Below are 17,208 nucleotides of genomic sequence, written 5' to 3' on the forward strand. Positions count from 1 at the left end.
TTGCTGCCCTTGCTAAAGTGTCTACAACCCGTTTCCCTACTACAGTAGTCAGTTCAATACGCTTGACAGAACAAAACAAAAGAAATCCATTCAACAGTCATAAATATACCGACAGACAATGTACCTAGCTTACAGACAGACCATCACATGACAGAAGTAAAGAGGTTAAAGTAGTCTACTGACCTTTCTAGGTTCTTGGGGGGTGAGTTGTAGGGGTCAGCTTTTGTGAGGGCCCATCTACTCTCCCTCACTGCATGATATTCCTCAACTATAGACTCACATCCAATTCCGGCAACTGAGTCGTGGGAGAAGTTTTCTGCGCCAATTGGGTATCGAACCTGCCGGCCTCTTGATTCGGACGCTATGCTCTAAGTCTAGTCACTCGGCTGTCCGCTTCCCCATACGAGGAATGAGAAGAAGAACAAGAAAAAAAAAGTAAACGATAGTCTCAAAAAATATCGTCTTATAATTAAAGAAGTCATCTCTCATAATTAAATACAACAAAATAAATAACATACAAAAACAGCAAAATATCTAACAAGACAATTAGACTAGCAATATCAATATAATTATTATACCATGGTGTGTATGCTATAACTTTGCATATTGTTGTCTCAACGTGCACACCGTTATTCTTATTTCACAGTGTGTATTTGTGTCTGGTAAAAGACAAGCTACAAAGTGTTCGGTGAATACTCGAACCTGTCCAGGGGAGAAGTCAGGGATGTGACGTCAGCATGACAAAACATTTGTGGTCACGTGCTCCATCGACGGTAACTACCCTCGACACCTTGTGAGGTAGTCGCGTGTGTTGGTGGTGTTTGCTGTAAGAAATGTTTCGCCAAACAAGTTGCTCATTAAAACCAGAAAATATATAGCATGTGACCAGAGAAAGAACAGATCAAAAGGGTTGCGGCGTCTTGTTTTGAAAAAAAAAATGTTACTGTTGATTTAAAATAAAACTAACAGATAAATATTGCCTGTATATTTAATACAGGAAGTATTCGTTTATCGCCTTCTCCGTTCACGCAGCTATTATCAATTTTACCATCATGAATTTCATCGCCAGAAGCACTACTGGCATCTGGGTCTTCCCCACGACATTCACAACGACCACTGCTACCACAGCAAAAACCTTCACAACACCAACAGGCGCTTTCACAACGAAACCGTTAATTTGACCATCGCAGAGGCTAACATATTGACTAACATGTCAACAATCAATATTATGAGGAAGATGGCGAGTGTGATCACAGCAGATCGAGAGAGAGAAAAAAACAGGAACTCTTCCTATGGGTAATGAATATTTAATTCGTTTCACTCTCTCTCTCTCTGTGACAGCGGACTGGGCGGTGCCACTAGCAGCTGTACGATTGGCTCGCAGGTCTGGCAGCTAGTGAGGGGGAATCCCTGTCAACAAGGACGCCTGCCATTGGCTGATACCGAGAGTGTGTGTGACGGAGGCGATGATATAGGGAGATCCCTTTTCTTCTCTCGCTCGACGAATGCCTCGGCCGTGGGAAACAAGCTACCTGTGGTGATAGCAACGTGCACGCCATTGGCTTGGGCCTGCGCACGCGCACTCGCTTATGAGAGCAGGTACCCGCACAGGCTGTCATTCATAAGGTTGGTTGCGACGGAGCGAGACTGCCAACACCTGCGGACAACAAAAGTTTGAGTAATCAAACAGCGAACAGACACGATGGAGCACGTGCTGCTTGGCCTGTTGAGCTGCTCACTGATGGTGGTGCAGCCTGCATCCAGCTTCCCGCACCCGTCGCTGCTGCTCGCTCTGAAGTGCCAGGCCATCTCCGAGTACTTCGATTCCGTCACAGGGTCGTGTGAACCGTGTCGAGAAATCTGTGAACTCGCCCACATCACGAGAACGCAGCAAGAATGTGAAACACAGTGCGGGGGTGAGTGTCATGGCGAACTGCTTTCCTCTCAACTGTCAACATGTTTGTCTCACCACCATCAACGGGACAAGTCCAGTTACTCATCTTTGACTTTCAAACCTGTTTTGTGGTCCTCTTTGGTTTATCATAACTGGGGAAAATGTCTTCCAAATTTCAGTTTGAGCAGGTCGTTTAGTGAGGAGTGCATCTGTTCTTTGTTTGACTTGTTCTTGAGAACATCACTGCTTCTCTAACCTCGAAGTTCCAATATGATTGATATCCGTGCTTTCCCAGAAAAGACATTTCTTAAGAGCCTAAGCCATCAGAGTGAGAGGTTTTGGGGATTTCAATTTTGAATAGGTTGTCCGAAATACTCAATTTAAATCTTGAAATCTAAATCAGGAAATGTTTGCCCGCAGTTAACGCCCACTGTATCTATCTGCACTCAGACAAGTCAATAAGTACATTTAAATGGGGTCGCTGGCGTTCTCAGGAAAAGGGATTCCCCGGAGGTCAGGTCAAACTATTTTTCTTGTTCGCCTGTTAGGAAGTCCTCACTAGGAAGAGGTTGGTTGGTTGGCTGGTTGGTTGGTTTAATAAAGCGATTTCACATTATTGGAGGGGGAGGGAGAAGGAAGGAAATAGCCCGACGGCCAGCACTTGTCATACAGTGTTCGAAGAAGAGATCTGAACCCAATGTGTTTTTTGTTTGTTTCTCTACAGACTATGTCTTAGCCTCGAAGTGCACCAGTGACCAGTACTACGACACTGTGGTGCACAGCTGTGCGCCCTGCTCGGAGCTGTGTGACAGCTTCCACGTCACGAACACCAGGGACGACTGCCTCCGCCAATGTCCAGGTTCGCTTGTGTTCACTCCTTGTTGACCAAACACTAACCTGCTCGTGAGTGTCGTGTGCGTAGTAACGGCGCCAACTGACGTGTGTAAACGTTAATTACTGTCATTTCACGAGCCTGTCCACTCCAGTCACGTGTGCGGCGCCATGACCTCACATCCTGGATACGCCATCTCCAAATGTTTGCACGACAATCATATTAGAGACTTGGCAAACTGTCACACACAGTACTTTATGTATCCGGTAAGAATACGAATAACGGCTCTTGAAACGGATTGTGGGTGGGTCTAGTAGTCTGGACCACTAAATGAACATGTGGGTAAACTCTCCATCGACTGTAAAAACACGGAGGGGGTCTGTGTACACGTACTTGCAGTGGCGTAGGAACCAGGGGGAATGAGGGGGGGGGAGATACTGAGGGAACAAGAATGTGAACATTGTTCACTTTCAGCATGGATCTTTGCCCCACCCCAACCTCACAAAGCCGAGCATCTTCCTACCCCACTGACTTGTAGAAACATATGACATCCAATAGCTACCCGCTTTATTTATTTATTGTCTTCTTTATTTCTTGGGACCTCGAGAGCTGTCCTCATGTCATGTTCTCACCTCTTACAGGTTATACTACTATGAGGCTGCCATCTAGCAACGTGTCTGCCACCCCGAATGGAAATTCTTCAGCAGGGGAACAGGACCCGCCCAGCCAGTCTGACGTAGGCCTGACCATCGCCATCATCATTATCGTGTTGGCAGTCGTTGTTGTGGGTGTGACGTTGACTGCTGTCGCCGCTGTCGTATGTCGACCCGGAAAGTGTTGCTGGTGGACCAGCCAGGTGATCTACACACCTGTGGTGGAGGGAAGTCCTGCATCATCAATCACCAAACCGATTCCATGTGCTGCTGATGAGGTGTGACGCTTTTCCTTCATTCATCCCGTCCATCTCCTTCCTTTTTTTTTTTTCTTTCCCTTATATCCTTCCCTGTTCTCTGTCAACTTTTCTCTTTCATTCTTCCTTCTCTATCTTAAGTGTTTATACACCATTCGCTAGATACACGAAGGCTGTCTCCGTGTCCACTTCTGCGCAATGAAATGCCTCGTGAGTCCATACAACCGTTAGTCTGACGCCATTTCCGGTTTACACTGGGGTCTGAATGCGGGCGCAACTTCCCTGTCGTATGTTTACTATGCGCTCTGTTTGGGCTTAGACTTCAGGTTAAGGTTAGGGTTAAGGCTTAGACTTAAGGTTAAGGTTGGGGTTAAGGCTCACGCGTGAGAGTAACAATGTTTGATACAGTGTATATCGCATTTCCTGTCTAGGTAATATTGAGCAGTGTATCTGATGTAAGTGGAAATTGCAGAGAATATATTTGTTTATAAATGCTAACACAACTTTTGGTTTCTGTCTCTGGTCTTAGGTCAAACAGTTTATGACAGCGAGTGTGACCAGCACACGGCCAGGATAGGTTGACACAGAATGGAGGAAATAAAGGTTCATCCGCAACTTGCAAGACCAGTGATCCTGGAATGCTGATACCTTGGGTGGGGAGCAAATAGCTGGTGGAGGCGGGTACCCATGACACCCAGAGAAGGTCACGTGATGTGCTTGCAAGTCAAGAGGACGCTCAGGAGATGAAAAAGAATAAGGTTCACCAGGTGTCACTCGGAAAAAATGGGGAAAACTGTTGGCAAAAACTGTTGGCAAAAGCTGTTACAATTTTAAAAAATTATTATACGGCAGTGGCACCAGGTAAAGAGTATTTTGTCTGGCGGCAGTGGTGAGACTCGTGGAAATAATTCTTAAATACGAATATCTCTTAGCTCTAAGAAATCACAGCTTTGGATAATTGTATGCTGCCTACAAAACTAATTCATCATGAAAGTGTGTTTTCACATTTATTGTTTGCATAGTTTAAACTTTCTTAGTTTGCCATAATAGACTTCACAAATATGTTTCTATCCCAGACGATTGCCCGTGTTGTTCACAATGTCATTAAACATCGGCTTATGAATGAAGGCCGGAAAGAAACACAAACAGAACAAGACCGCGAAGAAAAAAAAACAACAAAAAACACTCAGTTCTCTTCCGGAAACAAGGAATGGTCATTGTGTTTCTCATGTGCTCTAAACAAAGACTGTGATATTGTGAAAAGTGGTGTGAACACGTGATTTTGTTTCTTCAATGCGTGAAAATACTTGTCTACTCGTTGTAAATAGTTCATATGTACATTTGTTTATAATTTAATTCACAGGTGGGTTACATTAGATTTCAGGCTGTAATATTCTTTCGTATCTACAAATGCGAAATAAGTCAGCAAAATAAAGTAAATAAAAAATCAAACATGAGTGTTTTATATATAAATATATTACTCCAGGTTATACGAGACAGCCTTAATCACTGAGTATTTCGTATTGTTTATCGTTTAGTTTTGTCACCATGGAAACAATTTCTCAACGGAGATATCAAGCTCAAGGCATCTCTGTTTGTAGTTTCTCTCTCAACTTTCAATGTTGTAATTTCCAATAATTCCTGACTGTAAGTTCCCTCTCTCACATCTCAGTGTTGTGTTTGAGTCAAACTTGTAAGAGGACCGTCCATTCGCTGACCAATGACATGGAGGGTTTCATGGCGCCGACCAATGACATGGAGGGTTTCATGAGGTCAAGTCAAGAAAGTTGAATGGCACTGCTTAACAAAGAGATAAAAAAAAATTGTTTACATGCAACATATAAAACAGTTCGCATTAACTAGAAACTAAAATTATATCCTGCCTGCTCTTGTCTATCCAACCCTCCCTCGCACTCTCACACACACATGCATTCGTGCACACACACACATACACATTCTCTCTCTCACACGCACACACATTTTCTCTGTCTCTCTTTCTCTCACACATATGCACTCACACACATCTCTCTCTCACACACATGCGCTCACACCCCTACATACAGACCCTCGACTGGACATACACGGGTGTTGTGTGATATTTTGCTTTATCGTGTTTCTCGTTCTGTAACTGTTAGATGATGAGAGTGACTGAACTACAGCAGCAGAAGAAATGTCTCTGAATGTCACCAGTAGAAAAGTAATTATGTGAATGTAGTTCAGTCGATAAAAACTAGCAAAATGTAGTGTCTCTTGTTCCTCATACCTAACCTGATCACTCTCGCCTCTAATGTGCGATGTGAGCAATTAAGGAAGCAGAGGTGCAGCACGAAGTGGCAATAATGAGGACTCATGACCGACAGTCAGCTGACTGATGCTCATCAGATGAATCAGTCATCATCCGTGTCGGCGTAAAGTGCCCTGTGACCCTGTATCTGCCCTGTGTACGAGCGACTGGCGGTGATATGATGCCTTGCACACTTTAAATACAAATAATATTGTTCATACCTCCACTGCTCTTGTGGATGCATTATTATGCATGTTTGTCATTCCACACTCAAAACGGGAGCCATCCATCCGAAGAGGTCGAGGCGATTCTTGTTTTCACTTCATCTGGCGCGTGCCTCCTCTCGAGATGCTCCTCCCCCTTCCCCACCCGGTATGTCGGCTGTTGTGATCCCACCCACCCCGCACCCTTTTCTGTTTTGCGTCACAGTGAGCTCTCACGAGGGGTTTGTGTGACGTGTGACCCACTTTCCCTGGGTCCTGGGTGAGTCAGCCCCACAGAGAGAAGTCAGGTCCCGAGATAATACATATTGTTATTTATAGTCTCTACGATATTTATAGTCTCTGGTCGGGCACAACTTTACTGGTCGTCTGATGACATCAGCAAACTTGAGTTCTTAGCTCGAGGTGGGGGTGTTAGAAACTCTGCCTGGACCCACTGTTCGTCACACATACACTATCCAATCCAGCGTAGCTACAAATACTACCCGGACACAGACACTAGCTTCCTGGATGTTTATTTACTTCGGGAGTAATATATAATAATATCCTGCACTATAAAGCACTAGCAGCCACGCCCTGAGGTCAGGTAAATGGGGGGGGGGGGGGCGCCCGCTAGCGCAGTGGTTAAAACATTCGCCTGTCATCAGTACAATGAGAAGCCCTGGGTTCACATCGTCTCGGGACACTGCATATGACATCTATTCGCATGGCTGTCCGTCAAGGGATTTCTTCTTGAACCTTTTTCTCCCTCTCACCTCATTGTACAAAATTATTTCTTCTAAATAGAAGCACTTTCCTTCAAAAACACCTGCTCTCCTTTACACACAATTTACATTTAAGGTAATGATCTTTCAAAGTAATAGCAGGGAAAAAAAATCAGGAGAAGACGAAGGCTATACATGAGTAATTAATATTTGATTTGACGGATTCTGCGTGTCCGGGTAATGTATGTAATATCAACTGTATTTGTGAGAGTGAGACCATGTGCCACAGCAGGTTCGCTCGTTTAAGGATGGGCTTGTGACGTCACGTCTCGCGATACTCAGGCGCGCGCGAGGCGCTGGCACTCACACCTACACCTGTACGCTAGTCGGATAGAGGTTATTCACCATCGAGCACCCGTCATGTCCACTGGGCTGAAAGCGAGTGTCGTCTTACTAACCGTTGTTGCTATGGTAACAGCAACCGGTGGCTCACCGCCAAGCAAGAAATGTCCGTTTCATCAGTTCTTTGATACGGGACCAACGACTGCGAATCGTGTCGGGAATTCTGCGATAACATGAATCTCACAAGATCTGAAGAAATGTGCAAGAAAGAATGTCCAGGTATGTCCCTTCTTCTCTAAAAATGTTCAGTCATCGATTAAAAAAAAAAAAAAAAAAAAAAGAAGAAATGACAGTTCGAGTCTTAAATGAAATAAAGTCAAAGGTGTTATCCTGCCCTCCAGGTTCATTGTCTCTGTTCAGGTGACACGTTGACAAAGTTAAGGGTAGGTGTGGGGTAGGGATGTTTGCTTGAAATGTCAGCCGACCGTAGGCACAGTGTCCGATAATCTAATTCTCACTGAACGGAGGACATGGCAGGAGAGATAATCTGACGGTTAATTTTCTGCCATCAGTTGCACGATGCTTTCCGGTCCTGTGTTCACCAACAGCCTACAACATAAGCTGAGGTAGTTGTAGTTATGTTTTCTCAAAGAAACATGAGGTGAGGTGGTGGAGGGCGCTTAGTGAGAGGCGAGGTGTTGTTCTCTTCACATCACCGACAAAGGGAGTGTCTACCTGCGGAATGTAGGGGATTCCCCCTTCACCGCATATCCGTGTCATAGAGCACAGCGCATGCGCAGTGACCCGTTGTTGTGCACGCCGTATTGCGCAAGGTTCAGAGGGCAAGCCAGACATTACATGTCGTGTTTCACAGCAATATTAACAAAGATCAGGAAGAGATGAAGAGCACGTAGGCGAGATTGGTAAACTTGTTGACTTGGTGCACTCTGCTTCTTCCGCCTTTAGTTTACAGTTTGATGTGTTGAGTATATATATATGTATGTGTACATGTACATGCTAATGTGACCTTTACTTACTGTCTGCTGCGTCCTCTTCCCCTTCACCTACCAGTCACACGACTGGGAGGTATTTATATCTACATCATGTCGTAAACTAAGTAAGAGGACAATAAAATCATGTTGTGTAGTAGCGTCACATCACAAAGAAAAATCCTTTGTTTAACTGATGGTCCATCACACTTCACATGAAGTGAAAGGTGGATATTTTCAAACACGACAAACTGCTCCGTTGATTTACACAAAAAGAAAAACACTATTTTCAAGATGATCTAAATTCTAAACACTTTCGGTCCTTCTAAAGAAAGAAAACAAATTACAAGAGAAAATAACATTCATCAATGAGCAATGTGAGGATATATTTTATGTGTTTGTGTGTGTGTTTGTGTGTGTGCAGATTATCTCCGGTCCATGAACTGCAAAGCTGACCAATATTACGATGATGTGGTGCACAACTGTGAGCACTGCTCAGAGCTGTGTGATGACCACATCGTCAAGAAGACGACTGACGAGTGTTTCAACAAGTGTCGAGGTCAGTGCCATCAACCTTTTTGGTCTTGCTCACTTCCACATCTTAGAGACCAGCCTCCCTATCCCTCACCCCCTCCAGTAACAACAGGACTACAGCTGAGTGTACTTTTATGTACACGTTTAGATACCGGGATCTTTTCTGACAAAATTAAATGAAGAAGTCATAAACTACAAACAGTGGACAGCTCTACGTTTGCTATGTCAGATGGAGCTGATTATGTTGTTTACAGCCTCCTGTCCCTATTTCCAAGGCAGTTTCCCAACTACACTTTAATGATTTGTACTAGGGGTTGGTGGGGGAAATGAGGGGCTAAACTTAGAAAAAGGTCAGATGCTGACCCCGAAATTTGCCGATGTTCCAGACTACTTCCCGAGAGAGCAGAATCCGAAGCCAGCAAACAATGAGGTGCACTTGAAGACCGTCTCCAACTCTGAAGGGAAAGGTGGCGGGACCCTGCAGTTGGGTTCTAATAGAGGGAAATTAGTGGCGATCATCGCCATACCATCTGCTGCAGTCATCGTATTCATCGTGGTGGTCATCACGATTTGGTTTTGGAAACGTCGTCCTCGTCGTCCGGACAACAGACTTCCGGAAGTCCTGTACGCGGCTGCCACTCAGGAGGACGGTGATGTTACCAGCGATGATAGGGGTCAGAGGTCACCAATCGCGCTAATGTCAGGTTTGTCTGGTTTTCATTGTACCTTGCTTTCTTTCTCTGTCATATACAATGTCTTTTATTATTTTTTTTTCGTGCAGTTAATCAATCAATGTAAACATTAAATTCTTAATTTTAAAATTCCACATCCGAAACATGTTCATCATGCAATCTCTCTTACAATCAATATTTTCAAAATATGAAGCTGAACAGTTTCAAGACCATACCGCTTTCCACAGGCAGTAATGTTCGTGTGTTTCGTGTCTCTCACAGGAGAGGCGTATCCTGAAGATTTTGGTCCGTCCTGCCACTCAGTGTGTGAAGACAGTGGAGCTGATTGCAGATCATCGGTCCCGTCGTCTGTCGTCACATCTTGATGTTGGCTTCTGTTTTTGTGATGCTGCTATGTCTATTGAAGAGACTGATCATTTGTAGCTGGCCAGGCTGGAGGACTTTTGTGAGGAGATGAGATACGAGACGAGAGCAATGTTTGTGGGGCTCATGATGACAATGTCTGTATGTGAGTAAGCCAAGGAGGGGAAAGCAGGATGACCCTGTCATGACACACTGTAATTTAAAAGGGGAAAGGAGGCATGATGTTGTCATGACATACTGTGATGTATAAGCCCACAATGATGTCCTATGGGATCAATCATGATGTCTTGCATTGACTTCCCGAGTTCTCTGAAACGCAGGGTGATGTTTGCGCAGGTCCTTTGGCAGTCATGGTAATGTATCTATCACAGGGTGACAATATAACGATTTTTGGGTAAAATTTGCGTGAATCAAAATGACCGTGTATGAAATCCGTCGTGGATTCAAGTGCCCCCCCCACTGTTTGATGAAATCTGTTGATGCCCTACTCACCCACTTCCACAAACCTGCTGAGCAGTATTGTAAATATTGAGAGTATATTATGTCAGAATCCTCTTCCTGCAAGGAAGGTTTTTATGGTTAAATGTTCTTCCTGTACTGGTGAGCCTGAGAACATATCATGAATGTGTGTCAGGAAGGCACTCAGAATTGTTTTGTGATTGCAAGTACTCCCCCACACTGTACATACAAAAACAATGCATGAAAAAAATGCATGGGGGAAAAGAAAAAAGAAATAAAAAAACTGACAATAAATAAAATAAAATAAGTTAACAACTAAAAAATTCAGTATTGTGCCTGGCGAATTGTACTGCTGAAAATTATTGCCTATCATGTAAATGGTGCTGTTTGTTAATGGATGTAGTTTATGTGCACAGACATTCAGCTTTGAGAAGTCACGGCTGCAATGAACTGTCTAGTTAGGTACATCTTTGTGGAGATAGAAATACAGCTTTTAAGTCTAGTAGAGTGCTGTCTCCTCTCAGCCTGTATTCTTGTAATCTCCTATTCCGTAGTTTGAATGTCTAGGCTCACTCCTTTGGACACTAATATTGTTCAAATGTATGTGTTGCTCGATCGTGAGCAGTTTGAATTTGTAACGGCAACTGTGTGTTGGACGGATATCATTGAAAGAAAGGCAGATACATTCTTTCTGTTGACATTCGCCTCATTGAACCAGTTGAGCCTCCATAGGAATCTGGCCAGTCTGATTTCCTCAAAATGTTATGACAGGACAGCTTGGAGTCTGTTGTTTCTACTGTGATGTCCACCTTTGTATATCTTACTATTCTGAACACGTAAACAACAAAGTGCATTTCGCGTTTTGTCCAAGTATCAACACATTCCTGCTCTGACAGTCTGAACTGTTTGTGGATTTTGTGATTTAACTGTTCATGAGCTGTCTGTTGGGCCTTAACTGCACATATCAACTGCTACCTGTCTGTTGATTATGTTTTCTTTGTTTTGCATGTTGAACACTCAGATATGTCTGTTAACCTGTTATTTCCTTTGTTGTTGTTGTGCCAGTGGGTGAGTTGTATACATACAACGTTGTTTGACCAATTGTAGAATAGATTGGTGTTGGTATTTTAATTTCTCTGTTCTTCACCCACTTGTGAAGCACTGTCAGCCACCTAAAGCCAGTCATAGTTTTGTTTAGTTATAGCACGAACCTATAACCAGTCCGCGGTTATAGACTGAAAACGGCATTATCCATTTGCACTTGCTCAAACATATATTTATGCTAATTATGTATGTTTGTACGTGTGTTTGTCTGTGTGTCTGTACAAGAGTGCAAGAAAGGGAAAGATGGGAGAGAGAGATTTTTAATGACGAGTGCCCACACTTTGATTGCTTTTTAATTGCTTTAATTGTTGTCCACAATTTGGAGTTGTTTACATTTCAATATATAACTCGTCACTCGGAAGACAGAAGTAAGAAAGAAAGAAATTGTTTTAATTATATTAAAGCCATTTTCATCATTTCACTTTGAAGTCATATGGTTATTTTGTGTATGTGTGCGTGTGTGTGTGTGTGTACAAATGTGAAGGTTATGGTATAGTCTCATATAGTTACGGTCATAGGGAAGTGAAGTGTGAACAGACAGGAGTGTGAGAGCCCTCGCTCTTCTGGAGGCCAGCTTTTGTGTCACAGTGGCCATCAGAGAGACAAAGAACGGAGCGAAGACAGACAGTTGCAGTTACTGTTATGTGTGACGTGTGTATAGTTATGTAGAAGGTTCTACATCCTAAGCGGGCCACCGGTTACAGTATATCATCGCACTTTCAACCTCTTGAGAACTGGAAAGTTAATTATTTAAATGACACTGATTCCTGTTTCATGGTCTGTACATGCGTGGGGAGATTGGGGGACGCAGATCATTCGATCATTTGCTTACACTTCTTGAGTAATTAAGAAAAATAATTAGGTAATTTAATTGATGAGATGAATACGTGTAAATCTGTGAGTAAACATATTGAATAATGCGGACACGCCGTTCTCGTTAGCACGGAGCAGGGGGTGGCCGGGAGGATGAGCCGATATATCGAGGAGGAAAACCCGTGGAGACACTCCAGGTTGTGGGACAGCGCGCCCTTGCTGCCATCACGTGAGGGGGACCATGCGACCGCTTGGACAGCAGCCAACGACACTTGTCGACAGCGGATTGGCTGGGAACGGGAGGAGGGCAGGGAGGATATCACGTTATCACAGCGTGCGTCAAGAGCGTACCCCGCCACCCCACACACACACCCCACCACCCGATAAACGTCTTGAACAGTTGCCAAAGTCGTGACTAGCCGGGTGGCAATTAAAGCTGGTGCACGAGGCAGAGGTCACAGGGCGATCTTGAATGGGTAGAGTGCCTTGACATGCGCGGGGGATTCCCCCGTCAACAACCTGCGTGTACGTAGTTGTGTGAGGTCACGGCTTTGACTGGTGTGGAATTATGAAGGGTATATGGACCTGACATAGCCCCTCCCTGTCTGACACACACACACGTACACACACTAACCTGTTTGTAACCGTCTAGTTTAATTTCCATCGTCAATGATTACGAACCTATAGCGCTTTGTAGACTGATCAGCTCATATGTAATAAATCCACAGATAGGTAAAATCTGAGTTAATTACTGCGGGTCATTATTCTCATAATTTTTGTGTAAAAATTCACATTCACGTACGTCACATTGAAATTGAATAATGTGGTCATCGCATGAATTAAACGGGTACAATCAAATTAATTAGTGTTACACGTGCATCAAGACTGTAGCCCATCCCTGAAGCGTTTTATCTGTATTAACGTGTACGATATCGTTGGATGTCTCTAACACATAATTTGGGGGAATCGCTGTTAAATGGGATACTTAGAATTCCTACGAAACAAAAACCCTGTGATAATTAAATAACTGTTTCACGCCGCGTTGAGTAAAGAGCGAGTTCACACCGCGGATTACGCAACAGGTGAGTGATGTGTCGCAACTTCCTCTCCTTTCAGAGTTTTCTCGAACTACCACCGTTAGTAAGTCCGGAAATTTCCGATACATGTAAGCCTCAGACGTCACAGGACAGGAACCAATAATAACCTGACGTTGTTATCCCCACCACCACCACCACTACTACCACCACCACCACTCTCTTTCTCACTCCTTCGTCCTCCCCTATCAGCTATTTGGTTACACGAAAGGCAGGAGAACACGGCAATCCCATCACACCGCGACCAACCTCCGAGTTTACAGCATGCCTTCCACAACCTCTCTGTGTGCTTCCGCCACTGCTGTCGTCCTCGTCGTCACACAGTTGACGTTGTCGTCAGCGAGCACGTCTCAACATTCGTGTGGCGAGAGCGAATATTATGATTCTGGCACCGGGAGCTGCGAGCCCTGCTACGACATCTGTCTGTATGCAGCTTACTACAAAACGGTACAGGAATGTAAAGACAACTGTCCAGGTAAGACAAGCCCATCCTTCAAACTTTTGAGAAAAATTGAGGTTTTCTTTTCACCTAGGTGAGGCCGGTATAGGGCTATATATAGTGGCGTGAGATGTACATCGTATGTCGTATGTCGTCTGCAACTAGCACCCCATCGCCTCCAAAATCAGATGATAATATATTTCTGAGAGACAAGAGGTTATAGTTAATTTAATTTAACATTTCTCTAACTGAATGGTAACTGAACAACGAGGGTCTAGCGATGGGGCAGTGTGTCACCTCTGAGGTGTAACCACAGGTAGACAGCAGGGTGCAGTCAGGGGATTCCCCGCCTCCTGCACACAGACGACAGCATGACAAGTTTATAGCAAACATTCTAAGGGTGAGGGTGGGACCCTGTTGAAGGGTTAACTGCTACTTCTTGTGTGTATTTTGCATTCATTATACATCAGTAAAAGGTTCTTTGTCGAATTAATGCTGATAGCTGGTATGTCAGTAGCATCTTAAAAAAATGTTCATCACAGATGTTTAAATCAGACCGCGTACATAAGGACAGCTTTCAAAATGGAGATGCAAGTAACATTTTTCTCCCTTGCATAAGTACAACATATGTTTGTACTTCTGATTCTTAAGTGTGAAAAAGATCATTTTAGTATGATGAAGTGTAGGTGGTGCCTAATATTCTACATTTTAATTTCATGATTGACAATGTCCCACAGATTATGACGCAAAAAATGACTGCAAAGAAGATGAATACTTTGATGATGTGGTTCACAGCTGCACCTCCTGTTCAGAAATTTGTGATCATCATACACTGACTGACAGTACAACACAGTGTTATGAAAAGTGCAAAGGTGAGGTAGAAAAATGTACCTAATTATTTGTAAAATTATATATAATTGTTTTGCTGTGTTTTCATGTGGAAATGGTAAAGGCAGTTAAAAAATATTAAATATAAATATCAATTCAGACATAATAAGTTACATAACCTTCAGTTCTTTAGAAATACAAAACAGAAAAGTGGCCACTTCTCAAATCATATACAAGTAGATCTCAACATTATTAGCCGTGACTCTGAACATTCAAAACAATTTTTTTAATGTCATCTCTATTTAATTTGGTTTTATTTTAATGTGTTTACAGATTACATTGAGAAGAAACCACCAGAAGTTGTGTCAAACAGGAAGTCGGATGCTCTGAAAGCATCAGCAACTCTTGATGGGGGCAACAATAAGTTGTCCTCAGAAGATCCCAGCAGTACCAGCAGTTTTAGCCTGGCTAACCCTGGATGGGTGACAGCCCTGGCTTTGGGTATTTTGTGCTTCATCTTAGTCATCGTTGTCATTGCTCAACTTTGGAAAAACAGAAGTTCCTACAATCCTGTCAACAAAGAAGACATAGAGCCTGGTGCAGTTCCTGACAACCCACAAACACCGGCACGTCCTGTAGAAGAGACCAGCAGTAATGGATCAGACCATTTTGCATTTCCAGGTAAGCAAACTGTAAAGCTATTAAATACTGCAAACAATAAGGCATCTGCTTGAAAAGTATTTTTTTTACATACATATATCTCCAGATTTACAACAGGACTGTCAGATTTCATAGTGGGGTTGAGATTGGCAGGTTAGTGAAGAAGGGGAGGTAATATAGGCAATGCAGTATGCACTGGTCGTATGGAATACAACGGTCAAACAAGAAATTTTCTGCTAAAATTAAGGTAGTTGCATGTCTTGTATGCTTAGAATCACCCATAGTTATATACTCTTTTAAGTGAAGTTTGTATTTTGTGACAGTGTAGGCACTGAATATATAGGAGCTTTGGAAGTCAAGCATGAAAGTTTTATCCTGGGTTTAGCTTTATAATGTTTCTAGCTTATGGTCCCTTTACATGTATTTTAAACTTTTTCCTGTGTCACCCCAGATTCTGAACCATTTTTTTATTTATTTATTTATTTTTTTTTTTTAAATCTTTTTCAGGATGCCAAAGGGTTGCTTTCAGTGAACTTTCACGGGATCAAGAATGCTGAAATAGAAGTGAAAACACTTTTTATTTCCCTTTTATAGAAATTGAAGAAACCTGTTTGTGAAAACACCATTTTACAGGCTGTTTATATATTGAGATTATAGTACTGGTATTTGCAGCACTGCGTCAAAAATGGGTGCTTGCAATCATCTTCATATCATCAAAGGTCAATATGGAAACTTAAAAAAGCAATGAAGTACATTTTTGAAGACATGTTTAAGTTCTCAGGGATGCAGTAAGGATGTTCTTCTCATTCTTCTCCAATTTCTTGCCTTGCCTCTTTCCTTTTAATTTTTACATAATGGAGTATGAGTGCATGGACACATAAATGTGCATGTAAAAAATGTTTTTTTTTAACGAAATGTCTTTTTGAAATAAAATAGTGATTGCAATTGTGTGTGCGTGCGTGAAGAGAGCAAATTGAAGGTGGGGAGGTGTGTAGAGATTTGTTTTCAAAAAGTTGCCATAAATGTCTAAAGGCTGGATCTTCGAACATTTTAAAATTAAAAAAAAAAAAAGCTACTTCAATGATTTTATGAACACACTTATACTGTGATGCATTGTGATGATCATGCCAAACATGCCTGTCCTTTCTTGTGAGAATAAGAAAAGGAGTGTCTTGTGAGGAAAATCTCTTTGGACTGTGTGTCTTATATTTTACACTCAGTAAAATCTTTGCGATGTCAGCTTGTTTCTTTGCACATTGTACATTATCACCTTAAGTCATAACATGCAATTGTTTAAACTGCACTTGTTTTCATTTGTCTCAGCCATATGTTTCCATGATATTTATAAACTTGTCCATTAGTTCGTTATTTACAATTACTGTTACATTTCATTGAGTGATCGGTTTATGCATCAGTCATGATGCAATTATTACACTGTTAAAAAGTGTTTTTGTGCCATTCTTATGTAAAATGTAATCAATGGACAATTCAGTCACTTTGCAGGGCAAAGTGACTTCTGTTTATATGAATGTGTGAGTGGTGGGACATATATGTTGGTGAGAGAAAGATTTTTCAGAGATTATTTTTCTATTTTTTTATACAGGTCATTGGACAGATATATCAGGACATACACAAAATATGTTACTACATACAATAAATAAACACTAGAAAAAATTATTTTTTTAAATGATTCATAACATATTCTCTCACTGGCAGTACATTTGAAAATCTGATTATTGTACTTTTTAATTATTGCTTTTTGCAAACAGGGTTGCTGACTTCATGTTTGTTTGTATGAATATTGACAGTGTGGCTGGCTTGTAGTTTTTGAAGGACAAAAAAGCATAGTTAAAAACTTTATTGGAACATATGGAGGCAATGTTGATAAGTTTTGAACAATAGTTTGCTGTGAAGAAAATTTGCTACAAAATAAATTATGCATTTTAAAAGTGGGTTTCAGATCTTCACATATCTGACAGACCTGCCATTACTCGATTGATAAGACTATCAACTCGGGACAAGTGTATATGTGAGTGTGTGTGTGTT

The 17,208-nt window shown here is 42.3% G+C and overlaps 3 protein-coding genes across 3 annotated transcripts; all 3 read left to right on the forward strand.

The window, feature by feature from the left end:
- Nucleotides 1-1,494: 1,494 nt before the first annotated feature.
- Nucleotides 1,495-5,088, forward strand: LOC112568767. The gene is made up of 4 exons (XM_025246246.1): nucleotides 1,495-1,916; nucleotides 2,619-2,753; nucleotides 3,368-3,657; nucleotides 4,166-5,088. The coding sequence occupies exons 1-4, from the start codon at nucleotides 1,703-1,705 to the stop codon at nucleotides 4,211-4,213; spliced, it is 687 nt and encodes a 228-aa protein (XP_025102031.1). The 5' UTR covers nucleotides 1,495-1,702; the 3' UTR covers nucleotides 4,214-5,088.
- Nucleotides 5,089-7,238: 2,150 nt separating this feature from the next.
- LOC112568774 lies at nucleotides 7,239-11,749 on the forward strand. Its single transcript, XM_025246258.1, has 4 exons — nucleotides 7,239-7,466; nucleotides 8,601-8,735; nucleotides 9,097-9,414; nucleotides 9,664-11,749. Exons 1-4 carry the CDS (start codon nucleotides 7,421-7,423, stop codon nucleotides 9,765-9,767), a joined length of 603 nt encoding a protein of 200 aa, XP_025102043.1. The 5' UTR covers nucleotides 7,239-7,420; the 3' UTR covers nucleotides 9,768-11,749.
- Nucleotides 11,750-13,375: 1,626 nt separating this feature from the next.
- LOC112568752 (tumor necrosis factor receptor superfamily member 13B-like) lies at nucleotides 13,376-17,111 on the forward strand. The gene is made up of 4 exons (XM_025246222.1): nucleotides 13,376-13,710; nucleotides 14,412-14,546; nucleotides 14,836-15,183; nucleotides 15,670-17,111. The coding sequence occupies exons 1-4, from the start codon at nucleotides 13,500-13,502 to the stop codon at nucleotides 15,717-15,719; spliced, it is 744 nt and encodes a 247-aa protein (XP_025102007.1). The 5' UTR covers nucleotides 13,376-13,499; the 3' UTR covers nucleotides 15,720-17,111.
- The last annotated feature ends 97 nt before the right edge of the window (nucleotides 17,112-17,208 follow it).

This window comes from Pomacea canaliculata, linkage group LG1 (genome assembly GCF_003073045.1).
Source record: "Pomacea canaliculata isolate SZHN2017 linkage group LG1, ASM307304v1, whole genome shotgun sequence".
In the NCBI taxonomy this organism is placed as follows: Eukaryota; Metazoa; Mollusca; class Gastropoda; order Architaenioglossa; family Ampullariidae; genus Pomacea; species Pomacea canaliculata.

What these genes read in the sequence shown, in the direction of transcription:
- LOC112568767 (XM_025246246.1), top strand. Translation starts at nt 1,703, where the DNA reads ATGGAGCACGTGCTGCTTGGCCTGTTGAGCTGCTCACTGATGGTGGTG. An exon ending in ATGTGAAACACAGTGCGGGG is followed by an intron (nt 1,917 to 2,618) that starts GTGAGTGTCATG and finishes GTTTCTCTACAG; the next exon opens with ACTATGTCTTAGCCTCGAAG. An exon ending in CTGCCTCCGCCAATGTCCAG is followed by an intron (nt 2,754 to 3,367) that starts GTTCGCTTGTGT and finishes CACCTCTTACAG; the next exon opens with GTTATACTACTATGAGGCTG.
- LOC112568774 (XM_025246258.1), top strand. Translation starts at nt 7,421, where the DNA reads ATGAATCTCACAAGATCTGAAGAAATGTGCAAGAAAGAATGTCCAG. An exon ending in GTGCAAGAAAGAATGTCCAG is followed by an intron (nt 7,467 to 8,600) that starts GTATGTCCCTTC and finishes GTGTGTGTGCAG; the next exon opens with ATTATCTCCGGTCCATGAAC. An exon ending in GTGTTTCAACAAGTGTCGAG is followed by an intron (nt 8,736 to 9,096) that starts GTCAGTGCCATC and finishes CCGATGTTCCAG; the next exon opens with ACTACTTCCCGAGAGAGCAG.
- LOC112568752 (XM_025246222.1), top strand. Translation starts at nt 13,500, where the DNA reads ATGCCTTCCACAACCTCTCTGTGTGCTTCCGCCACTGCTGTCGTCCTC. An exon ending in ATGTAAAGACAACTGTCCAG is followed by an intron (nt 13,711 to 14,411) that starts GTAAGACAAGCC and finishes AATGTCCCACAG; the next exon opens with ATTATGACGCAAAAAATGAC. An exon ending in AGACCATTTTGCATTTCCAG is followed by an intron (nt 15,184 to 15,669) that starts GTAAGCAAACTG and finishes AATCTTTTTCAG; the next exon opens with GATGCCAAAGGGTTGCTTTC.